The 25,780-nt window shown below is 39.3% G+C and overlaps 1 protein-coding gene across 1 annotated transcript in view; it reads left to right on the top strand.

The window, feature by feature from the left end:
- The first annotated feature begins 1,570 nt into the window (after window positions 1-1,570).
- The window catches only part of LOC144630562 (uncharacterized), an 88,479-nt gene continuing 64,269 nt past the window's right edge, over window positions 1,571-25,780 (top strand). The window contains exons 1-8 of the mRNA XM_078488926.1: window positions 1,571-1,678; window positions 3,952-4,332; window positions 7,019-7,167; window positions 8,126-8,300; window positions 8,876-8,991; window positions 9,258-9,399; window positions 10,946-11,065; window positions 12,362-12,502. Coding sequence (XP_078345052.1) covers window positions 1,669-1,678; window positions 3,952-4,332; window positions 7,019-7,167; window positions 8,126-8,300; window positions 8,876-8,991; window positions 9,258-9,399; window positions 10,946-11,065; window positions 12,362-12,502 — 1,234 coding nt within the window. The 5' untranslated portion in view covers window positions 1,571-1,668. The remainder of the gene's footprint in view (window positions 1,679-3,951; window positions 4,333-7,018; window positions 7,168-8,125; window positions 8,301-8,875; window positions 8,992-9,257; window positions 9,400-10,945; window positions 11,066-12,361; window positions 12,503-25,780) is intronic.

Genomic DNA, 25,780 nt, shown 5'->3' with positions numbered 1-25,780 from the left:
CTTCTTAACACTAACATTTTTTTTAATGGTGACTGATGAAGTTCGGTTGCGTGTGAGCCGAACGAAATATTCCACTTTTAAATTTTTTATTGCGCTATGGGTACAGAAAATTGTTATAGTTTTTAAAAAAATCTGCATCTTGGTGTTATAAAGTAAGCGCATTTTGACCAAAACGCGACAAAATCGACATTGTAGTGCCTCTTTAAAAAAAGTCTATTTTCGAAACTTTTGTCCCGTGAATGAATAAATGAAAAACATTAAACAATTCAAGTTTTAAAACTCTATCCGTTCGAAATTCAGGATCAATTTAGGATGAAGCGAGTAAGATTTTCGCTTGTACAAAATCAACCAAAAATTAATCATAAGGGCAAACTTCCCTTAGAAATCGGTTTAGAAATAAGGGTTTCGATCCAGCAAAACTCGCTCTGTTTAAATAAACGATTGACCATTTATGTTTCACAAATTAAAGAAACAAGTAAAACTAGATATTCAATGCCTTTTTAAAGTAAATTCAATAGGTGTTGAAAACAGAGGACACACTGAACGAAATGCATAATAAATTTCACTAAATCAGCAAAAGAGGTTTTTCATGAATAGCCCTTTTCATACTTAACATGATACATGCAAATCATTTAATCTTCGCCTCATTTATAAAAAACAAAGAAAAAAATCTTTATTGATTAACGGCTAAAAATTAAATATAACTGTGAAAATGAACAACTTTGTAGCCCTCCTTTTAAAAGAAAATAATTTTCACATGATAATTATAAAAAAGGTTGGTAATCATTTCATTAAAAATGTTTAACTTTTCTATACCAAACTTTATGAAATTTTGCGTCCGTATAAAGTTTGCAGTGAAAAATTTTTACTTCACGTCAAGACGTTCTTAGTGATATGAAGAATGCCATTGTTAACTGCTCTAAAGAGCACAGCCATGAGAGCATTTTCTTCTGTGAGCTGGGTGGTCTATTGTATATCTGCAGGTTTCTATCTTAAAGCTACCCAAAATTCCATTTTATCCTTTGTTATTTTATTTGCAAGAAATCAAGATCTGTATTGCTTATGACTTCTTTGTTTTCCTCTTCCTTTCTTTTATGTTTTCTTTTAGTTCTTTTATTTTCCTTTCCTTCTCTACCTTCATTCTTACCTTTTCTTAATTTACCTTACCTTACCTTAATTTACTTAAAGAGACTCGGTCACGCGTATTTTAGGTAATTCTTTTTAGTTTCGTTTCCATCCGAGCCATCCGCAGCCAAAGATGCTCGTTAACAGTTTCAGTAATCTAATATAGCAATTTTTAATAAAACAGACTATTATTATTAGGTTTCCTGCCACATAAATATAAATTTTGGTGGTTCAAAGATCAGTTAAAATCCGTGACATAGTCCCTTTAAATCATTGGCTGGTACTGGGCTGTGGAAGAGCCAATCTATTTTATACGTCCGTGTGTTGTTTGTTTTTTAATTTTCCTCAGTTCTGAATTAAGCACTCCTGAGACTGAAAGACTAAAAAAGAAAAAGTTGACATATTTATGTTTTTCCTTTCAAAGCTTCTCAGTATCAGGTCACAATTACTGGCGGATGTGCAGAGACCTCATTAGGTGATGGATCACAAAGCAATCCAGAAATACCCGCCAGGACTTGGCTCCAGACTCCCTCCATTGTGGACATGGGAATGAGTAAGATCATGATGATTAATAACTTAATCGAGTAATGTCTCCATGAACAATGACATATTTTGTTATGTATAAAATTGCCTTTTGGATGGAAATTTTTTTTTTTTTTGTGGGTTTTCAGATTTAAAGGGGGGGGGGGGGGGGGGGGGGGGGCCCCCCCCCCCCCCCCAGGCCGAAATTTTTCGGGCAAAATGCTTAGTTTAATTCAGTTGCAATCATTTTGAAGTGAGTGGGAAATTGGCGAGGGAGATCAGAAGTTTAATTTGAATTTTCCATAGTTCGAGCGTGAGCACGCGGCAGATCCACTGTAAGATTTTGAAACAAAGCTGTTACATATGTTATGAAGCTATAGCTAATGCTTTTGACTCAAATGTTTAGTAATAAGCCAGACCAAAACTCTCAACAAAATGTTTTAACCCATTTACCCCCCCCCCCCCACCCCAATGTTTCACACGCTTTTGTATTATAAATTAGCTTCCCAAGCGGTACTTAAAGTCATCTACCGAATTGATTTGTCCATTTTATATGCCTCTTTATTCCCTTTCAACGCATGCCGTTTCTTTATTTTTCGGGCAAAAAGGTTCGCCCCCCCCCCCCCAGCTCCGAAGGTTCCCGTACGCCTATGTATTTTAATGATGATTATCTTGCTTTTGGCAGCTTGGCTGTCGTCGGGGGTGACTAGGCAATCCACCTAGCCCCCCTGGTTTAGCCAGCGGCCCTCAGTGGGAAGGATGGTGACTGTTAGTGAATTTCACGCCTTTCTTTCAGTCTTCTGGGAAGCTTTTGTTGAAAAAGATGGGACAATTAGTCATTTGAACAAAAAACTAATTAAAAGAACCGTGTCACGGATTTTAGCGAAACTTTATAAGCGTAGGAAATGACCATCAAATTCGTTTAAATGTTTAAAGTAACCTCTTAATGATAATGATAATGCATTTATATAGCACATTTTCCATGTTTAATATACAATCTTCGTTCACTGTCCAAAATCCACGTACGCGCGCAATTGGTTAAAATAGATCACGTGATTTTGCTTTACCTGTCGTTAGCAAACTCCGACAGTGCAGTATTGACAATAATGCACAAAAATCGTGCATTATTGAAAATGTCTTCAGCTCCAAGGCTTGTAGAAGTGAAAGAAAAATATATTCTTCAAATTATCAACGATCCAATACCAAACAAAATCGAAGAGGATAACAACTTGAAGAGCTTTCATGTTCAAAGGTAAACTGCAGCTCAATAAATACATTTTTGTGTGCGATTGACTTGCTCGTAGTTGCTTGATTGTGAAAGCCATCGACTTGCTTTGAACAAGCTTCTCGCTGACTGTATTTATGAACGACCACAGCTGATGAACGATTTTATGAACCATTTTAAGCTTTATCTTTGTACGGCTTTTTTGTGATTTTTATATTATTGATGTAATCCCGTGTAATTATGTACTACTACACTTCTTATTTTTAAACATTAAGCTCATTGTTTGAGGTTTGTTAAGTCGATGATCGCTTGCAGTGTACTCAGATGGTATATTAAAAGGGTTAGAGTCTGTCCGTTCGTGTTTTGTTGACAAATACACGCACTTGCTGGCCTCACAATGAACTCGAAATTTTCAATACTACGCCTCGTGCAGTATTGAAAATTTCTCGTTCATTGTGCGGCCAGCGCGTGCGTGTATTTGTCAACAAAACACTCACAACAGTCTCTAACCCGCAAGTATTTGTTCAAATACGCTTTACATATACTGTAATTTTTAAGATACAATTGTTAAGGCCAGACGAGAACACCGGGAGCTTCGTGCCCTACTCTTTGCGAATAGTGTGTGGGTTCTTTAACGTCCCCTATTAGAAGACTGAAGACACAGGAGACTGGACCTACGATTTATCGTCCTTTTCCGAGAAGACTAGAATGTCTAACCATTTGCAGATGTAATTAAAACAATGAAGGAATATTTAAATAACACACCAAATGCAAAAGAAGGTATGGATGACAAAAAGTGTCGAAGATTGAAAAGGATTGCGGTATGGGTTTTTGAAATATGGTCCGGCGGAACAGTTTTCAAAGTTAATCTTGTCTCTGCTTGTAACATAAAGTTGAAACGCCCGGGAGACACATTTGGCTGCTATGAAGCTATGGTTTTGTCATTTAGAATCATAGAATTAATTTCTTTGCAAACATTAATTAAGTTTCATAGCGAATAATTGACAAAATTTAACAACATAAAACCAACTTAGCCGTGACACAGTCCCTTTAAAGCTTTACCTTCTGTCCCTTTCTAGGCACAGATTTATGCTTTGGCAGTTCCTGCTACAAGTTATATGAATCAGGAAAAAACTGGTCTAAAAACCGAAAAAGCTGCAAACGACAAAAAGGCGACCTTGTTTCCATGGAAACAGAAGAAGAATGGGAGTTTATCAATAAAGTGATTCAAAAACGTACCTCAGCCACTGAATGGCACATAGGCTTAAGAAAACAGAGCAACAAGTGGGTCTGGGTCAGTGGAGAACCGCTGACCATCGATGAGAAGTGGCAAGAAAATGAGCCTGCTAGTGGAAGGAACCATGCAGTTATATCAAAAGACAATCCACCTGGAAACCGAGGCCTTTTTATGGGACAACGCGGTGGAATTAATACAGCTTATATTTGTGAATTTCAAAAAGGTAAGAGTTGATAAAAAAACACACACACACACTGCACATGAAAAAAACAACGCATGTCGGAAAAAACTTTGAATTCCAAAACTTGACGTTCCGTATATTACAACAAACATCTTTAGAAGTGAACGTCAGCAAGATTACAATAAAATTTAAATGTGAAAATAAAAGACTGGTACTTAATCCAAAAAATAATATGACGATGTTAATAAATAACAAACAGACAGAGGTTTTGCAGCAGAAGAACAAATTATTTATATCTAATGGCTAGTAAAGAATAGCCTAAGAAAAATGTCTTAAGAAAAAAAAATGTGCAAGAGTTGATATTTAACACAGTTTTATTTATGAGTATCATATTTTACGATCAAAACATTTGCTTTTGTATCAGAAGTACACAGGGAGATACGATTATTAAATTTTGGTATATCAATAGTTTACAATATTTCATATCATATGAAACGAATGATGGGCCAGTTTGTGAATCAATTTTTAGAAAGCAAGCGAAGATGTACAGTTAAATTTTCTGTTTTGTTTCAAATACTTAGAGGCGAGAAGATAAGAGATAACTCATGAAAATTAGAAACCAACGAATACACTTTTTTCTTTTACATATTTAAAATTATAATTTTTTAAGCGTTATTGAACCTCAGGGAAATGAACTGTATAACACATGGCAGGAAATACCCCACTCGCTTTAGGGCCTGTTTATATGGAAAAGAGTTGTCCCTGGTAGGAGGGTAACCCTCTTCCGTGAGGCATCTTTTGCCGAGCGTTTATATGAGAAAGTTGTCCCTGTTGACCGAGCCAAAACTTGGCCCTCTCGGTTCAAAAGACTGGCGAGAGTTGTTTTAAAACCTTTATTATGGCTAGTTTTTCTTAAATCAGGAACGCTGAAACATCAACAAAGACCATTTCATTTTGGACAAATTTACCGCCAACTTCGATGTTGTTTTGGCATTCCAGCATTTGCGCATGCTCCGTATGTGTCAACTTGTCTCTGGTAGGCGAGGCAAAAATAACCAAACTGTTTATATGGAAAAAAGTTGGCTCGCTCCCCAGGGTCTCCCTACTATCAAAGCGAGTGACCCTCCACCCAGGGTCACCCTGCCCCCCGAGCCAACTTTGCAATTCCTCATGTAAACAGTTCGCAGCTATTTATAAAGAAACGTATGAAAAGCTCTCTCGCCCGGGGTGGCTCGGTATGAAGGGTAACTCTCTTACCAGGGACAACTCTGCTCCATATAAACAGGCCCTTAGAAATGTTACCCCTTGAAAGTGAAATTAAAATTTGAGCCACGCCCAACGAAGCAGATTCCAGCATCTTAGAATTAAGAAATTTGTCAGACACTCCGTCATTCCTAGATGGTCTGAATGAGGTACTGGAAACTCAGCTATCAGCTAACTTTTCAGCCATTCAGCGAACAGCAACCTGACATTTCTCAGGAATCAATTAAAAACGCAGCGTTTCTCATCTAACAGATAAAATTTTGGCCAATTTTCAGCTATTATTTTAAGTGCCCCTATGATCAAATTTTTGATTTTCATTTTTTTACATTGTCGTGAACAATTAGACTTTTTTACTCACCTTGCCAAATTTCAATCTATTACGAACATCAGAAGTCGTTTTATTATAACATTTATTCCAGGAAATTTTCGGCCGCCAATTATCAACTTTGTTCCAAGGCTTGTTTGGGAATAGGGAGAAAATGACGTCAAAGGCTCAAAAATACCTCACGGGTTGAAATTAGAATAACAATCAGCAAAGAAAATTGCACGAAAAACAAGTCCAAAGTTTTTGTTCCTTTTCGCGTGATTTTCAATACATATTGTTATTATAGTTTCGACCCGTGAAGTATTTTGGAACCTTTGACGTCATTTTCTCCCTATTCGCAGCCAAGCCTTGGAACAAGGTTGTTTAATGACGGCCGTAAATTATCGGAAATAAACGTTAAATAAACTGACTTGTGATGTTCGTAATGGATTGAAAATTGGCAGAATGAGTAAGAAGTCTAATTGGCACAAAAAGGTAAAAAAAGGGAAAATCAACAATTTGATCATAGGTGCACTTTAAATCCCCATCCACACCTAGGGCTTTCTACAAGTTGCTCAGCAACTTTTTGGCAACTTTTCATATTTCGAGCGACATTTTCCCCTTCGAGCAACTTCTCCGAAGATCTCCGAAGATTATCTGAGTGTTGTTCAAAAGCCATACGAATGTTTACGAAGATTTACGAAGTTTGCTGAAGATTTTCGAGGATCAATTTAATTTCATTCTGCATTAAAACATTACAAAATTTGTCAGCAATCATGATGTCATCGATTTCTTTTTCATTTTCCTCAGTTAAAGAAATTCTTGTTATTTAACAAATTTCCCTTAAATATGTTATTTAGATACTTCTTTTGCTGTAAAATTACATAAAACTGCTTAGAAATCTTACCCTTAAAGTGAAATTAGCATATATTTAGAGAATTTCTTTTAATTAAAAGCAGAGTGTTGGATTTTTTGTAGCAATTTTCGAGCAACTTTTATTATCAGAAGCAACTTTTTTTGGATTTTTGGAGCAACTTTTGAGCAACTTTTTGAGAAATTACGGGTAATTTCGAGCAACATAGGAGTCTCTTCCCCGGATCATAAAGAATCAATTCACGATTTATTATTAAAAAACAAAATGAACTCTCTTTTATCTTGTAGATCACTATCGCATTCTTGGTCGAGTAGTTCATCTGAAATATATCAAGGAACAACTAATGAACCAGAGGCGTTTGAATTTTGATGCAACACGGAAAACTATACGACATGCACCGCAAGTGGAGATTCTCGCAGATACACTGTATATTGAGGTATAAATCATATGGTTCACAAAACTTGCATCCAAATAAACGGGTATCTGGGATTCAGCTATATATTTCAATGGCCATTATCTTTATCATGACTTATAAAACAAAATAAATTACATGTAGGGCTTAGAAATAAAAAAATTATTTTACTTTCCAAACCCTAAAAACTAAGTTTAAATTTTACTATACAAAAAGTCTTGTATTACAAAAGCTTAACCATCATTGATACGCTTGCTATCAAGGAATTCAAAAGTTTTCAAAATTGATTTTAAAAACTCGAAATAAATAAAATGATACTGTAAAGATGTTGCAAGAAATTACTCGTTAAAAACAAGTCTCACATTAGTAAATGATAAAGATGGTAAATTTTGATAAATTATGAAGTGAATTGTTTAACAATGACTCGAGCATGGGACAAAGAAAAAATCTGAGTCCCCGACGGGAATCGAACCAATGGCCTCCCAGATACCGGTTGAACGCTTTAACCAACTGAGCTACGAGAGACTCGTGGTGAGCTGGGCCAATTACTAGGTTGATATGACGAGGTTTTTGTCCGTAGATTTCCGAAGATTTTTAAAATGCTGTCCGAAGGTAAACGAATGTTTTCGAATATTTTCCGAATTTTCCCGAAAATTTCAGAAGATTTCCGAAGATTGCCAAGGAGATGCTGAAGATGTTTCGATTTCGTATCGAAAACCTTTGGCTCATTGAGCATTGAAAGGTGGCAAACGCTGCGAGCTGATTGGTCAAAAATTATATCATCCACATTTTTATCGATTTGGTACCACTCGCTGTATCACTGCAGTTTTTGTAATAGAAACATTTATTTCTTAGAATAAATATCCTTTATTTCTCTTCAGTGAGACAAGTTTAAATAAATGGGTGCATGGTCCCCTACGGCAGGTTTGACTGCAATAGTCTGGGGATGAAAAAAAATAAAATTTTAATAAAATTTCTACAGGAGCCTGTCAAACTGCACGGAATCAGAAATTTAAAATTGTACACTCGAAGGATTGTCGCTTCTCCAGGAAGCCAAATTGATGTCTCTGCGCCAAACTGGAATCAGGTTTATAAAAAGCGAGTGATAACAGGAACAGATGGGGAAGATGGATACGACGGCAAAGACGGACCCAAAGGTTAGTGAGTTTATAAAATGAAACGGTTTTTTGAGCCGATCTGTTTTTTTGCAATCTATATTTTCGGTGACTACTATGCACCTTCCTCAGAGTTCGACAAAAGGTCGTTGGTGCTCGTGCTACCAATGCGTGCGCTTCTGACGCAATGAAGTAAGTAGTGAAAGGGTCAGTCCAGCGTATAACCAGTCAGAGAGCCAGATATAGATCTCGCAAACAAAATGTAACAATCAGGCCATTTGGTGTTACAGAGAGGAATAATTTAAGAACATTGCAATAATTTTTTGCCATCAAGTGCCAACATTGGACAAACACTGTTTACGTAATAAACCATCATCATCATTATCATCATGATCATCATCATCATCATCATCATCATCATCGTCGTCGTCGTCATCATCATCTTCATCATCATCATCATTAGGACAAAATTAGAAGTAGTGCTAGAAACATAATATGCAACTTTTAGAAGCACAATGGGCCTACCCCGGGGCTTATCCCGGTTCGCATATAAATGTATATGTATCCTACAACCCTTCAGTCGTACGGGCTGTAACATTCAGTACTTTTTTTTGCAGTTGAAATAAATGCTGATGTTGTTGAGGGTAGCTTTGACGTCATCGCCAATGGAGGCAATGGACACAAAGGACAGGATGGGGGAGATGGCGCAAAGGGAGGAAACAGGCCCCAACCGGTAAGTTAAAAGCCTCCCCCGGGGGTTACTTAAAATTATTCTATACGGGAAGGCCCCGCGCCGAAGTCCAAAGTGGCAAGCATAAGACTAGCGCGCGCGCCTACATAATGTGGCAATTCTACACTGATGAAGAGACAGAAGTCTCGAAACTTCAAGAAATTTAGCATTACAGCGCATTAACAATATTATAGTTAATTTTTGTCATACATAATGCATCAGTCAATTGAAAATGATTTTTGTTGGTGGTGTTGTTGTTTATGAATTAGCCACCTGATTTGCCAAAATCAATCTGCGAAGACCAAGGGATCTTTACTTCCGGTAAGAAGGACTGGTGCCGTACTTACTATACTGGCAAAAGTGGATACAATGGACCTAACGGAAAAAATGGAGGCAATGCAGGAAAATCAGGTAAAGCTTGTTTTGGATTAGGCTAGACCCTAGTCTCTCCTCCGTCTTGTTCTGCTGACCACGCAAAGCCTAAGACGAAGAGCGGGAGATTTCTCGGCGAGTGCTCTTTAGTGACGTTACTGCTCACGATAGGGACTATACTCGCTTAAATAAGCTATGTCAAGGGGATTTAGCAGGTTTTTTATCTATACTGTTCTGAAAATAGTGGTAGGCAACTTTACCCATGAAAATCATTTACTTTAAACATCTAAAGAAAGGTATAACCTTAATTTGGGGATAGAAATCAAACTTCGGCAATAGAAATCGATTTTTTTAGACGCGCGGAAACAAATGAAAACGTTAGCCTCACTTTTTTCAAGTTGCAATCCATTTTCATCCTGGCCATCCGCAGTTAAAGACGCTTGGAAAACGTTTTAGTGCTCTCATATAGCAATTGTTAATAAAAATGGACAATTATTTATAGGTTTCCTACCACACAAATACAAATCTAAAATCTTTAGCTCCTTTAAGCCGAACACGCAAAGGGACTGAGATGGTTTTAGATATATTTCTTTGCTTTATTAATTGTAAAGCCAGTTTGCAAGTTAAAGAGACTGCTAGATGGTGTCAGGTACTGATTTGACCTTGTAGCTGGAAAGTTAGTTTTTAATTTTTTTATCAAGTTTCAGCCGTTTATAAATAAGTTTAACTTTCCTAAGGTCGAAAAATAGTAAACCTAAATCATAGCAAATGCTTCCGAAGGAGGAATGATATAAAAGTAGTGTTTAGGCCATCCCAATAAAATGTTTCGTTTCCCATCGCCCGACCGACCCATTTTTTTCAAAAAGTAAAAAAAAAAAAAAAAAAAATTGCAGATTCACTAGTCAAAGAAGCAAGTACTTTAATTTACAAGCACACGATCTTGTTTTATCAACAACAATTGACATTATGTAATGTCCTTGCCTTTAATTTTGATTAAAGAAAGAATAACGGAAATAACGAACGAAATAGCCACCTTTTCGCATTCGTAACCCGAGGCTTTCTTCCTTCAAGCGTTCCATCTTTTTTCTTTCTTTTTTTTTTGCCCGACCGACCGACCCACCATTACAAGAGACGAGGCGATGGGAAACGAAACTATTGACTGTATACGTACTTCTTTTTCTTTTTGAAACCAACTATATTGCGGTATTGTCTCTAAGCTTTTATACTTTCTCAAAAAATATGTATACCAACGAATTATTGTGGTTTTCAGTGAAATAAGAACTCTGAAATTCAAAATCCAACTAACGATTGCGTTTTTCGCTGTCGTCAATCATAAATATGGCGACTGCCAACGAACCATGACAAACAGAAACAAACAAAATGGATCGAAATCTACCAATCACAACTGACAGTCGTGACCTTTTGACCCAGTTGAAGTGAAGTTATGTTTCCCGAGAGGTCCGCTAAGATGATTAACGGCAGCAAAAAGCGTAAACCGTTGGTCGAGGATTGAATTTCAGAGTTCGCATTTCACTGAAAACCGCATTAAAGGTGATGTTAATCACATATTTACACTTTTCTTTAGGTAAAGGAGGAAAGTCCGGGAACATTAAATTCCGTTGGAACAAAATTAAGGGTACAGTGGCGCTGAAATCGTGCAGCGGAAAAGGAGCACAGCCAGCCAAAAACGGAAAAGGAGGAAAAGGTAAGAAGAACACACCATGATCAGTAGAATTACTCCAAGGTGAAACCTTTTAAAAATAAATTTACTGACCGTTGGCAGAAAAATATAGGACTTGAGCCCGAGATCCAATGCACCAACTCATCATCATCATCATCATCATTATCATTATCATTATCATCATCATCATCATTTATTAACCACTTTTAAAATCAATTATTATATGTACAAAATAACTAAAGTAGGTTAGGAGACCTCCAAGAAACCACCAGACTTATATAATATAATAAAAAACTGCAATATCACAGCAACAAACCGATGAGTGGTGCCGGATCTATTGAAGACCTGGATCAGTAACTGAGTTAAAACGGAAAATATAGACGGCAAACTGATCCTAAACAGGGGCGGATACAGGGGGGGGGGTGGATAGGGTGGATATCCACCCCCCATTTTTCAGTAAAAAAAATTCGAAATGTCACTTTATTTGAAATAGAAAATAAATAAAGAAAGAAAAATTAGCTCTCGCTCATGTCTGGTTGTTGTTACGCCACGTTTCGCCGTCTGCCGCCACTTAGGGTTAGGGTTAGGGTTAGGGTTAGGGTTAGGTTTAGGCCCTTATGGTCTTAGAAGTGTAAAAATTAACTTAAGCTATAATTAAGAATGATTACGTGTTACAATGTAAGACCTGGTGACCTGCGTGCATTGCGTGCCATTTATTGTATTTGGCAGACATGCATCATATGCATGATATGACAAGCATACAAATGAGTTCGGTAGATGTCAGTTTTGGCCGGTTTTCATATTTCCGCACTGCAAATTACCAAAATATTGAAAACAGATCGGTGGGGGCTGAAAAACAGTGAGTTCCTATGGTAAAAGAACTTAATAAGGACGGTAAGAGTAACACCCATCGAAATATAAGTCTGCCAAGTTTCACTGATCTCTGCAGCAAATTAGTTAGTTAGTTAGTTCTCTTCGCGCTATGAGACGCATAAGGCTGTAACTGTCTCTCGCCAACTAGCCCTGTCTTGCGCTGCGCCCCTAACTTCAGACCAGCTGGACCACCCCTTTTGTCTGCATTCTTTTTTCACCGTCCTTCTCCAAGTGGTTTTAGGTCGTCCCACTTTTCTCTTCCCTTCAGGTTGCCACTCCATCGCCACCATGCAGTCATCATTCCTCTCCTTTCTGAGCACGTAGCCAATCCAATTCCATCTTCTCCTTCGGATTTCATTACTGATCGTTTTATAGCCTGCTACTTGGGGAATTCTGCAGCAAATTGACCAAGATAATTTATTGTATAATTTTCTACTTCGTTTTCAGGTGGCCAAGGGAGTGAAGGTGGGAAAGGTAGAAAATGCGACGATATCATGATAGGTTTTGCTCTTCAGTGTTATGACGATGGACCCTGGGACCAGAGGGGCCCCTCCGGAACCGATGGAAAAGATGGGCAGCCAGGAAAAGGTAAGGTTTACTATAGCCTACGTTAATTTGTACCCCCCCCCCCAGAAAAACGTTTTTCTTCGGGTTCGGGGGGGGGAGGGACATGACTTCAAGTAGGCTAGATATATACTAGTAATGCAACGCTTTCGAGTGGTATAATATGGAATATCCTACGAGTCACTTGTATTTTCTCGGCATACACACGAGCCCTTAGGCGAGTGTACCAAGAAAATACAAGTGACAAGTGGGATATTCCATATTATACCACGAGAAAGTGTTGTGTAACTATTTTATACCACGCCATAGAAAATACGCTTACTAAATTTTGTCGAGAATACAATCGCAGCGCTCGATTGCAAGGTTGGGTTGAATACCGTCGAATATACAACGGCTTTCCTGTATTCTGATTGGCTGTATTTTCTATGGCATGGTATAAAATATTTTATTATTACCAATACTTCAAAAGGGATAACTTAAAGTAAAATAAAGAAAGCGATTGGCGAAGCTAGATTTTTAGCATAACATTGGCCTAATAGCCGTTGAAATAATCGACCTCGTTTCCATGCTTTATGCCGTAGAGGACAAAGGGACAACGGAGGATTAGGAGAGAGGGCCTGGGAACAACGTTGAGATATAACTTAACTTACAGAATCTTCAAATTTATTGAGTAAAAGTAATTAGAAACAGTGAAGATTGCAGTCGTGAATTCGACCCCGAAAAAGACTCAGTCCAATTACTATTTCGAATTCCTGAGATATGCATAGAGTATTTTTAGTCTAACCAGAAACTTATGGGTTTCTGGTCTAACTCAGTTATTATTTTGGAGTGCAACACGAGATAAAAAAAGCTAAAAAGGTGTCTGTACACCACCATGAAAGTTTAAAACCGCACAAAGCAAAAACCCTTCAATGCTTCCTAAACAAATGACAAATTCGGCGGCAATAGAAATGACAGAAACACTTATACCTAAAACAAAATAAAAGAGAAGCTGCTTACAACCAAGGAATGAAAAAGATTAAAGCGTAGCCACGTAAACACATTGTGTACCTTTTATTGTTAGGTCCCACAACCAAGGGGACTGATGGCATCGTTAGAGCGTCAGTCTATGATTCAATCCAGGATAATAGACAAATACACCAAAAAGAGCTACCCAATGCAGCTACTCAGACTTAAGCTGCGTAGCCACATAAACACATTCTGTACCTTTTATTTTTAGGTCCCACAACTAAGGGAGCTGATGGCGCCGTTAGAACGTCTATGATTCAACCCGGGAAAATAGGCAAATTCGCCAAAAAGAGCTACCCAATGCAGCTACTCAGAGTTGTGAAAAGGCAGGCGGAGGATCTATTGCTAGGAGACGCGAGTAATGAGCAGGGGAAGGCGGCTCTAACGTTTCTTAAAAACGTTTTAGAAGAAAAAAGTGGTACTAGAGCTGATGTTCTCCGGAAAGGTATTTTTTCAAGAAAACACGGTTGATATAGCAGGAGTATAAAAACTAAAAGTGTGTACTCATAGCAACATAAGTGCAAATAGATCATCGACAAAACCTTCCTATCTAGCCTGAATTTTGATAAATATCATTGTCATAAAACAATTTAGTAGAAACTCAGCTGTGCTCTATTGGAAATCCGCGAATCTGATTGGTTCTCCCTCTGTTTTCTATTCGCCGATAGAAAACAGTCGCGCGCGCGTAGCTCTTTAAGCGGTAAATTTTCTTGATTTTTGTCTTCAAAGTGTACAATATTGTAGATTTTGGACTGCAATCATTAAGAGTTTCTACTAAAACAATTAGACTACTCGCCCTCGTTTTCTATGAGCAATAGTCAACTCGGCTGCGCCTCGTTGACTATTTGCTCATAGAAAACTCGGGCTCGTAGTCTAATTGTTAAATAGTTGATGTATTTTGCGGGCCGGCGTATATTTAACAAATCGACCACATTTTTTTCATGGTCTACACTCTTATGGACCATAGCAATGAAAATGTTCAAAACTTAAGTGAAACCACGAGCCGTTTGGCGTGTGGTTTCACTGCAAAGTTTTGGACATTTTATGGCGTTATTTCCATGGTCTATAAGAGTGTAGACCATAGAAAAATGCATGTGGGACGTAAAGATTCCGGCCCGACACGTAAAAACGACAATAATACAAAAGAAGATGAACAAGAATTCAAAGAATAACAATTTTTATTACCTTTTCCTCTCTCGTGGAGTGTGTGCCTATCATTTGAAGCGAACAAGATTATTTTTCTTTAGCGCTCATTCACTGGACATCGACAACCCGCTGCCGGTTCGCTAGCACCGTTCTTCTCCGTTAGACCAAAAATTCAAAAGCCTGGTCAATATTCTTTCGAGAGATCTCCTAAGTAGAAGTCCAATCGTGAATTCCGAAGACAAATGCATACTTGATTTAAACAAAACAATATGAAATTCGCTTTCATTTATGGAGACTAAACTTACACATCTTTTAGCCCGCTAAAACATACGCCACAATACGCCACAACATACGCCACAATTCCCGATGGAATGATTATAATAATATATAATATACCTTTGGTTTTGACATGTCGTTATCGTGCTGCTCTCCCCAGATCGTCACGGGCACGGGTATCTGTCAGAGTGAACCGATAGAACACGCACTTCATAGATAGCTGTTTTCATCCACTTAATGAGAACCTGTTAAAGAATTTATTCAGCCTGAGGGTTTTAATTCTTAGACGATTGTAATCTATTTCGCTATTCTTACAATTTTCCATAATTTATTTTCCCTTAGAGGTGACAAGAAAGCTCGGCTTTTTAGGGAAAAAAGGCTTCGATATATTCGGAAGAAACAAGCTGTTTGCACCTCGCATGAGGTGGGAAACTTTGAAAAACGTAGCCGAAAAACTAAAAAATACGGCAAAGGAGTATGAAACTGCATTCAACGGAATCAAGTCATCGGTAGAGAGCAAGGAGAATTTTCAGCAGGTCTGTATAAAAACGTGGCCTTCTTGATGTTTTATATGAGAGAGAGTGGAATGACTTAGAAATTGGAATAGAAATAAAACCAATATAGATCAATGTTGTTTGACTTTTGTTCTGCTTCAGCTCGCCCGTAAGATGGCTAAAGTTGGTCGAAAACAGGTTAATGCCGAGAAGAGACGATTAATAGAAGCCAAAAACATCGCCGACAGCGAAAAAAGACTTTATGTTAAGGTAACCTTTGTTCTTCCTTTCTTTCTCTCTTTCTTCCTTCTTTCTTTCTTAACTAAATTTAACTTTAACACTAACCTTTAAGTCCCTTTCGATGAAACCCTAGTGTGGGACCTTTCAAAAAAACAAAAAAACCCCAAGAAATGAAAGCTACTGAGCAGTGCTTTCATGTGGCACTGTTTATTATGCTGTACAAGGCGGTTCTTACTTTTAAAGTCTTTGGATGAAAGCCTAGTGTGTGATCATTCAAAATTAAAGCTATTGAGCAGTACTTTCATTTGATACGGTTAAATATTTATTAGTTAAAAAATTAATTGTACGTTTCTACATGGTGGTTGTCACTTTTTAAGTGCTAGGATTGAAACTTCGAGTACAGGTGTCACCATTTAAATTGTAGCTACTAACTAATTTACTGTCTTCAATTTGTATTGAATGTCCTAGAGTTAACTGATTTTTACTCAATAATATAATTTCAAAACTTGTAACTCAAATGTTGGCACTCTGATATTAAGAGTAACCGGGATTAAAACGTTAACATGTTTATCATCGTTATCATTATCACTCTATCATCTATCACTGACATCATCATCGTCATTATTAATTCATCATCATCATTATTATTACAGTCTATTCAGCAGTTAGAGACTCAGATGACAGATATTATAAAGCAAGTCGAGACAATACTTCCAGAGACCTTGGAGGCAGCCAAGTTTCACAAGGGTGACTTTTTGGCCATTCTTCAAGGTGTGACAGGCTTTGTAAGCGCTGCAGCCTCCAAGGACCCGTTTGCATTTATAGAAAGCGCCATTGGAATTGCTGACAGTCAACAAGGAAAGGAATGCCTCAAGTCTCTCAGTAGCTACACCAGTAGTATCAAAAAGTGGTTAACATTTGGAAAGAATTACAGTCCTCGAAAGGATTCGAGTGATTTGGACTTTGACCAATTGGACGTGGACTCGGTGCCAGACGTTATGCAGGTACTACCCACCCCACCCCCCGTCTGGGTAGGGTGTTCCCTGCCCACCCTCGTTGGGGGGTTGGTTCTTCCTATATGGTGAACTATACTGGGAGGCTCCGTCCAAAATGGGTTACTTTTTCGGGCTCTCCGTACATTAAAGGGTAGGATTTTCACGAGTTGAAATATACAAAAGAGGTTAGATAAACTGTCATTTTGACATTTAAAAGGGCTTTGCACAATATATCGAATAGACCTACCGTAATGATTCGATTTGCGCCCGGGGCCTTTCTTTTGGCCCTGGGGGGCGCTCGGCGGGCGCTTTTCGGGCGGGCCTTTCCCCTTCCTCTCCACGGCAGTGCTCTGTCGGACATCTGTGAGTCAGGGTCGGACGTGGGGGCCACATGGGCGCTATGGGGCGCGTAAGATGGGGCGTAGAAGGGGGCGCAGGATAGGGGCGCTTATACAAAAACACATTCGAGGGGGGCGCTTATTTGGAGGGGGCGCTTATTGGAAGGAGGGCGCTAAATCGAATCATTACGGTACCTAACAGTCGATTCATTTAGGTATTTTAAGGGATTACTCGAGTAAAAAAATTGGAAAGGAGATTTTGTAACCTTCTGTAGGTATGTGAAAGTACCATTTTCTATCGAAGGTATCTAAAAGGGTACCTTTTCTGTCAGAAATGGTATATGAAAGGGTGTAGACCAAAGTGTTGCTTCATAGCTGAGTTAGTGGAGTATCACACCGGTGCTCGCAGAGACCAAGGATTCAAATCCCGTCGAAGCCAGAATTTTTCTAGCCCCTTTTACAGCAAATATCAGTTTTGTACTTAAAACCGTGAAATTTTATCGCCACTGTTTTAAGAGGTCACCCTTTACGGGGGGTCGTTAGTTTCCTAGCCATACAGTAATTGACATTATTTTTTTTCCCGGTCCATCTGTGCCAAAGGTCAATCTGGAGCTGAACAAGGAAGCACTAACCGAAGAATTATTTTGCCTGTTGGAAGTTGCCGCCAGACCTCAGGACGTTGCAGGCTTCAAGCGTCACTTGGAATCCTTTTTTATCGCAGGTGCAGCTCGTATCGACTTGATAGGGAAGGTTATGGACCTTGATAATGAGATTGGAGGCTATAACTTTGATATCCCCCTCCTAGATAACACCGAGAAAACATTACGGGATATAGGTAGACCAGGAGGTAAGAAATGTTGTTTCTTGACTACCGTGAGTGGAATTGAAAGAATTTTTTTTTATGGAAAAGTTTTCCTTTAAAAAAAGAGAAAATATAATAATGAGATGATAATGATAATGATGATGATGATGATGATGATGATGATGATGATGATGATGATGATGATGATGATTATACATACGTAGATGCTTAAAATAATTGGTAGAGGTTATAGTAAAAACATTGGTTAACCTTTTACATATAACCTTAACTATCGATATTAAAGTGATTTAAGACCGCCAGTGACTGGTTAAAAAAGACTGACGTCACTTTCAATTCTCAACCAATCAGAAGGAAAACCAAAACAAATCGCGACGCGCTTGCACACATTTTCCCGCACTTCGTGCCGGCTTCATGTGGATTTCCTGATGTGTTCACTGTGAATGGCTAGGGTGATTGGTTTGGTAATGGTTAGACTGTCCAAAGCCTCTCTATTTTTCAACGCAAAAACAGCGAGAGAATCGGCTACCGAAGGGGGGGGGGGGGGGGGGGGGGGGGGGGGGGGGGGGGGGGGGGGGGGGGAAGAGGTGAAAGAAAAATACCAAACCCCTCTACTTTTTTTTCGTATCCCGCCTCCAACGCTTCTCGCGCCTCCCGCTTTGCGCTGGCGTCCAGATCGCTCGCCGTTACTTCCCCACGCTCATCGATCGCAAAAAACATTCGAAAAATAGAGGGCTGTGAAGATCCTAGGTGTTGGTTTTACGAGGACATTCAATTGAAAATCGCTTTTATTTTGCCACGTGTCTTTCAGCTGCTCCTATTACAAAGAATCTTCAACTCGGGTTTATGGACAACCTCCTCAGTACTTACAGAGAATTGGAACAGTCCTTCATGATAAACGTGTATGAACTTTACAAGGCACTGAGGTTCCGCACACTATGGGAAGGAAACGATCCCCTGGCTAATTTCCAACGCGTGGCAAGCGAGAGTGCGCATGGCACTGGGCAGCTCAATGGGATTATCCAACTTACAAATGTACTTCAAACCATGGAACAAACGGAAACGAAGGCGGTGCAGTGCTTTACTAACAATGTTTACACAACAAACATAAATAAATGGAGTTTTGACAAAACAAAAAACCCGGATGTAAGTTCCCGTATACCAGTTATTTTGAAGTAGTGGCAAACGCGGACAGAATGTTGCAGACACGTTGTTGCGGATACAACCGTCGCTTCCCTGTTTGCCCCCGCACGCAACATTTGTTGTTATAGCACAGCTTAAGGAAATGCGCGCCCTGATTGGTTAATTTAGCGTCTACTATTTGCCTATTGGTATACGCTGACGTATGCTTTCAACCTGAGCGAGCGCGCTGATCTGATGCGACATGGAACTAGATAGTGCTACTCTTTCACGGGTTTTTACATATTTTTTCGATTTTCCTGTGAATTTGAAAAAGCAAAACATAAAAAAAGCCATCTCTTCATAATGCTGAAAGACTTTAAGGCATAAGGCACGCCTGAAATATATCAAAAGTTTGTTTGTTTATTTTTGGTTTTTATCAGCGTTTACGCTAGCACTACACGCATTTGTTTAACGAACTGAAAATTTGTGTCCGAGACACAGAAAATATTTCTCATTTCTTTCAGGAACATTTTGTGTCCGCACAAAAACTATTTCCCCGTTTCCTCGCCCAAGAAAACAACATGAACAACAATGTGTCCTCGTTTGTCGCAGCCTTTAGAAAACGGGGATCGCGACGGGGTGGTAGAAATGTTGATAATGGGTGTCATTTTATTTTCATATTAAAATGAGTTTCACCAAGAGAAAATTATTTTCTCTTGCTTTCACCTATAGGTCTATTTTCATGCAAATCAAACTTATTTTCATTTGCATGGTTTTGCACGTAGACTCGTTTTGAAACAGAGGCAAGGGGTATATCGGAAATGGCCTATTGGATAGAGATAGACACTCTCCTAAACATTTTTAACATTTATATAATTGCTTCCTCTCAGATATTTGCAGGTATTGCTAAAGGGTACACGAGATTCAGTCTCAAAATTGATGACAGCTGTTCCAGTTGCTACAACATCCGGCTGTTAAAGGTAACGCAATATTTTTAACCCTTTAACAAATTTTAAGAATATTTTAAGAATAAATTCGAGGCTGAGATTTTGTAGAGAATAAAATTGTGTGTTGAAAATCTAAAACATGCATGGCAAAACTAGCAAAACATAAAAACAAAAGCAGCGCTAGCCGTATGTTTGATCATAACATTAATTTCTGCAAGAATTAGATGTACAAAAAAAAACCGGTAAATGATACCTCTATACATTCTAAAACGGAAATGGCATACGCTATAATGTAAGAATATTCACAAGAATATTTTCAGCCTAAAATCGGCTGAAAAATAAGAATTTTCAGCCTGGGCCGGAAAAAAATATTCTTATAGAAAAAAAAAGGTATTTCTTCGAGTATCTTAGTATTAACAGTGCCTTGTTATTAACAGTGAAGGTTGTGTTTCCAATTTCATTGTTAGCTGTATGTTGAGTTAACTGGTCCCACTGCACAGCCTACCGATGTTGGCCAGGATATTCATCTCAAGATTCGCCATCTCAGTGCTTCATACTTCAGGGCAGGAGATGACACGATTAAGCAATACCGTCAGCCTATAGGGTCATACAGGAAAATCAAGTTTGACCGGTTTTCTATCAGCGACGAGCAGAAGTGCAGGCTTAAAACGAAAGAAAGAGGTAAGTCCCCCTTCTAGCCTTACAAGAGAACTTTGGAAAAAGCCTTTAACACAGACACGTGCAAGCAGTGCGTGATTCAATTTTTACTTAAATTTTAATTTAGTATCTTTAGATTGAATAAAGCTAATGAAAATTACAAGGGGGTTTTGTTTTATTCGTGAGACGATCTGAAAGATCTTTAGTATAAGTTGTCGAAGGGAACGTAAATTATAACTAGTTTTAAGCGATTTCTTTACGACAAGCGCAAGGAGTCCTTGGGAGGGGGGAGGGGAAGGGGGCCTTGGGAGGGGGGAGGGGAAGGGGGCCTTGGGAGGGGGGAGGGGAAGGGGGCCTTGGGAGGGGGGAGGGGAAGGGGGCCTTGGGAGGGGGGAGGGGAAGGGGGCCTTGGGAGGGGGGGAGGGGAAGGGGGAGGGTGGAGGTTAATAATTACATTTACATCCCCAAATGGCATTCCCATTCCCATTTGTTCCCATTTTTGGTTTGTGATTTCCAGTCTCAGTGACCCAGATCCCATTTACCTAGTCCGGCAAAAAAAGTAGTAAAATCCCAGTTCCCATTTTACCCCTCAGGCCCCTCTTTGAAAAAGCCGGGTTCTGCCCAACTTTCTAAATTTCAGACCAAAATCCCTAATTCAGTCTCCCTGCCAACCTCGGAGGTTGAGGCAAGTTGGAAGTGATTTGGATGTATCGAAAGTTGCCTGTTGCAACTTCATTAAACCAAGTACGATGCATATAAAAAATTAAAACAATCTATCTGTTTTCTTTCCGAGCAGAAGAATCCTTGTTTTGTGTCAAGAAAGACGACCAACGCTGGCAGCCCATGTGTAGTAATCCGCTGAGCAAGTGTGTCCGCGACCGCCTCCTTGGCGACGAGGAGTGTAAGAGTCCATTTGGTACCTATGAGCTGCAGATACCTGTGGATAAAAAGCTGTCATGTACCGGTAATGGTATAACAGACACCAACTGTAAAGACTTGGATGTAAGTATGAGCACAATCTTTAACTCGACCCCCCCCCCCCCCCCCCCCCCCCCCCCCCCCCCCCCCGACCAGAAATTAAAACCTCTTTCCTAGGACTGTTCCTTCTTCATGAAAAGGAAAAGCCCTTGATAATAATAATAATAATAATAATAAATAATTTACTTATATTGCGCAATTATCAATTTAAAAATTTTCAATTGCGCATTACAATATAGTTAAGAAAAAACTAAAAATTTAAAATTTAAATTCACAAGCTAAAAAAGTTTAAAATGTATATGACTATAAAAAGAAATGTACAAATAAAAAGCTTTTAAAAATAAAAAGGTCTTGATGGCTTTCTTGAAACTTTGCATAGATGACATGTTTCTAATTCCACTTGGAAGATCGTTCCATAATTTAGGGGCGGCCACATGAAAAGAGCGATCCCCAAGCGTTGCGAGTGATTTACATTGGCTATAATTAAGGCGTAAACCATTGTTGGAACGCAGGTAATGTCTTCCAGCAGTTTCTCTAACGGAAATAAGTTCACTTATGTAGGCTGGAGCAAGACCATGTACGGCTTTAAAAGTAATCCACAAAATTTTAAAAACAATACGATATCTAACAGGCAGCCAGTGCAATGACTTGAGCAGAGGTGTGATGTGGCAATATCTGCTCTCCTGGAAAATCAATCGCGCAGCTGCATTCTGAACCCTTTGTAATTTTTGAAGATGGCGTTCAGGCACTCCAAATAGGAGACTGTTACAATAGTCAAGCCGGCTTGATATAAAAGAATGAATCAGTGTTTCTGTGCATTCTTTGGTTAAGAACCTTCTAATTCTTCTAATGTTGTAGAGATGATAGAACGCTGCGGAACTGGTCTTAGTGATATGATCCACCATAGATAAGTTTGAGTCAAGCCAGACTCCAAGATTCTTAACAGGAGATTGCGGAGCTATATTTGCATTACCGACTGTAATGTGCGAGATGTTTACTTTGGCAAGCTGCTGTTTTGTGCCAATCAGAAGAAACTCAGTCTTATCCTCATTCAGTAGTAGTTTATTATCATGCATCCAACTCCTGATGACCTGAATACAACGCTCGATGGCAGCAATAGCATCTGAGTGACCCGTTTCATCTGCAGGGCTAAAGGAGATGTAAAGTTGGGTGTCATCTGCGTAGCAATGGACAGATGGAAGAAAATCTTGAATGACATCTAGTAGCGAGCTCGTATAGATGGTAAACAAGAGCGGCCCAAGACAGGAGCCTTGAGGAACTCCGCAGTTCAAATAGAAACTCTCAGACTGACACCCACGAACCAATATCCGCTGACAGCGTCCTGATAGATAAGATCGGAACCACTCAAATGCCCTGCCTCCAATTCTCCGCTTTTTGAGTGCCTTCAGCAAGATATCGTGGTCAACTGTGTCAAAAGCAGCGCTAAGATCTAACAGCACGAGTAGAGTTACATGCTGCTTATTCATGTTTAGGAGGATGTCGTTTTTGACTTTCAGGAGTGCAGTTTCAGTGCTGTGGTTCTCCCTGTAAGCCGATTGCGCGATCGGGTATAAGCCCACATCAACCACATGATCATGTATCTGATGAAAGACTGCCTTCTCCGTAAGCTTCGATAGAAAAGCCAAATTGCTAACTGGTCTGAAGTTCTTAAATGTAATATCGAGACCAGGCTTCTTGAGTAATGGGCAAACTAGCGCTTCCTTCCAACTCTCAGGAAAGTGACCAGCTTCTAATGATTTATTTACGATTGAAGTGATGACCGGAAGTAGAGCGTCACATTTGCTGACCAAGCGGGAGGGCATGGGATCAAGCGGACAGGTCTTCAACGCCGAGTTCTGGATTAGTGATTTAACATCTTTGTCAGACAAAGTCTTGAAGGCAGATAACGTTGGAATTACCATAGCATTACTATTAACAGTAATAGACTCCACGGGGACCGTTAAATCTGTGATATCAGCATCAATTTGTCTCCGGATGGTATCAATCTTTGTCACAAAATATTTTCCCAGTTCGTTAGCAAAAGTCGGAGCATGCAGGTTTGGAGGTAGCCCGTCGTCCTGAGACTGATTAAACAAGCGCTTACTAGCACGGAATAACTTACGTTGGTCAAAGCTGTTTTCCTCAATAAAGTTAGTATAAAACGCCTGCCGTGCTCTGTTCATAAGATTGTTAACAGCATTGCGCTTGATTTTGAAGGCGACCAAGTCGGAATTAAGTTTCGACAACCTCCATCTTCTCTCAGCTTTCCGACGCTCTCTTTTAGCATGTCTAATTTCCTCAGTGTACCATGGAACTCGCGGCCGCACAACAATGGTTCGGGTCTTTACAGGGGCATACTTGTCCAAAGCAGCTGTTAGGGTTTTATTATAAGAAACAACAAGCTCGTCAAGATCATCTGGTGGATTTTTGCATAAATCAGACTTAGCCAAGTCATCATTCAGGGTTTCAACGTTAACTGATTTTAGTTTCCTGAACGAAAGTGACCTGGCGGAGAAAGAAGGCTTGATAGAATGAAGATGACACAGCACCGAGGCGTGATCAGAAAAATAGCGATCAATTCGAGGTGTAGATCGAAGAATCTGATCAGACTGGCGGGTGATCACCAAATCCAAGGTGTGACCATGAATATGGGTGGAGCCCATCACATGCTGTTGAAGACTAAAAGACTCCAACAAATCTAAAAATTTTGTAGAGTCACTATCATCCGGCACGTCCACATGGATATTAAAGTCACCAACAACCACCAGTTGTTCCTTGCATAGAACTATGGTTTCTAGATAGTCGCTGAACTCAGTAAAAAACGTAGTCATAGGAATCCTACGATCATCTTGAAAGAGGTAGGGGCACTGGGCCCTATTAGGGACGGACCTTTTTGGAGGGGGGGATGAAAGACAAAATAAAATGTTTGAAAACATGATATGTATAATAAAACATAGTTCGCATTTCGAATAAAAAAAATGTTTGCAGAGGTGCATAAACTAAAAACATCAAAAACAGCTAAACCGCAGTAAATTTCGACCAAAACCGAAAAACCGCACACAAAAATTCAAATTTCAAAAACCCTAACCTTACCCTATAGAAACCTGAAGATTTTTTTTAAAAAAAAAATTATTTCTGTTTAGTTACAAGCTAAATCATAGTACTCAAACCTGCATTTGAACAGGAAACCAAATGGGAAAAACCGAAAATCACATCGAATACCAAATCCGAAAAACCACTTGTATTTTTGCCGAATACCGAAAACCAATTGCCAAAAGAAGGAAAACCCACAAACCGCATAAAACACCAAAACCGAGAAACCGGGACGAAAACCGAGAAACCGATGTAAAAATTGCCAAAACCGCAAAACGGACAATCCCAATGCCCCGATTTTTACTTAACAATTTTTTTTTTCTCTTTTTTTGCCTTCACATTCTTTTTCAGCTCACCAAGTTTACAAAAATGAATGTCTGGGCCTACTTCTTCTACTGGTCCGGCAGCTATCCCAAGGGACCTGATGATGCTTCCTGTCGAAGCCCCAGCGAGAAAAGAACTCAGACGACAAGCTGCACCATGTGAGATCGAGAAGCAATGTTGTCACGCAACATGACAGTTTGTCGTCACGCAAAATGACATTGATGCTATTTGATTATTCAAACTGTAATGAAGTTTGAAATGAATAAAATTGAAAATATTATTGTTGTGTATGGGTCTCTGAAGTGATCTTTCCCTAGGGTCGTGATTTGTTGTTGTTGTTGAAGTGAGCGAAGTGAATTTCACTCGATTCCTGTTGAACATAGGCACGCAATGTGTGCAAGTGTTTCAAGGCCTTTAAAATATTAGAGCTTTTAGAGTATTGGACCTGGTCTCTGATTACCCACGTTACACAGAATAGCTCAGGAGCTCGTTAAGACGCGTACGTGCAACCAAGATCAAATTGGAATTTTGAGTGTTGGTTTTTGTAGAGCGAGGAAAACCGGGGAAACCGGAGAGAAACCCTTGAAGCAAGGATGAGAACCAACAACAAACTCAACCCACATATGGCACCGGGCTGGAATCGAACCCGGGCGACATTGGTGGGAGGCGATCTCTCTCACCAGTGCGCCACCCCTGCTCCCCCTTACATGATATTAACATACTTAATTACCAGCCGAAATATTCTTTTTATGTCAGTTTTCTTGAAATAGACCAAAATTTTATTTTCCCAACGATATTTTTATTTTGCCTAACCTTCAAAAAACAATTTGCAACGGATTGGAACTCTATCTGTTGGCCTTTTGG

This window comes from Oculina patagonica, chromosome 11 (genome assembly GCF_052425735.1).
Source record: "Oculina patagonica isolate OP01 chromosome 11, crgOcupat, whole genome shotgun sequence".
Classification (NCBI taxonomy): Eukaryota; Metazoa; Cnidaria; class Anthozoa; order Scleractinia; family Oculinidae; genus Oculina; species Oculina patagonica.
Note: the sequence above shows the minus strand (reverse complement) of the source record. Positions and strands in the feature narration are given on the sequence as shown.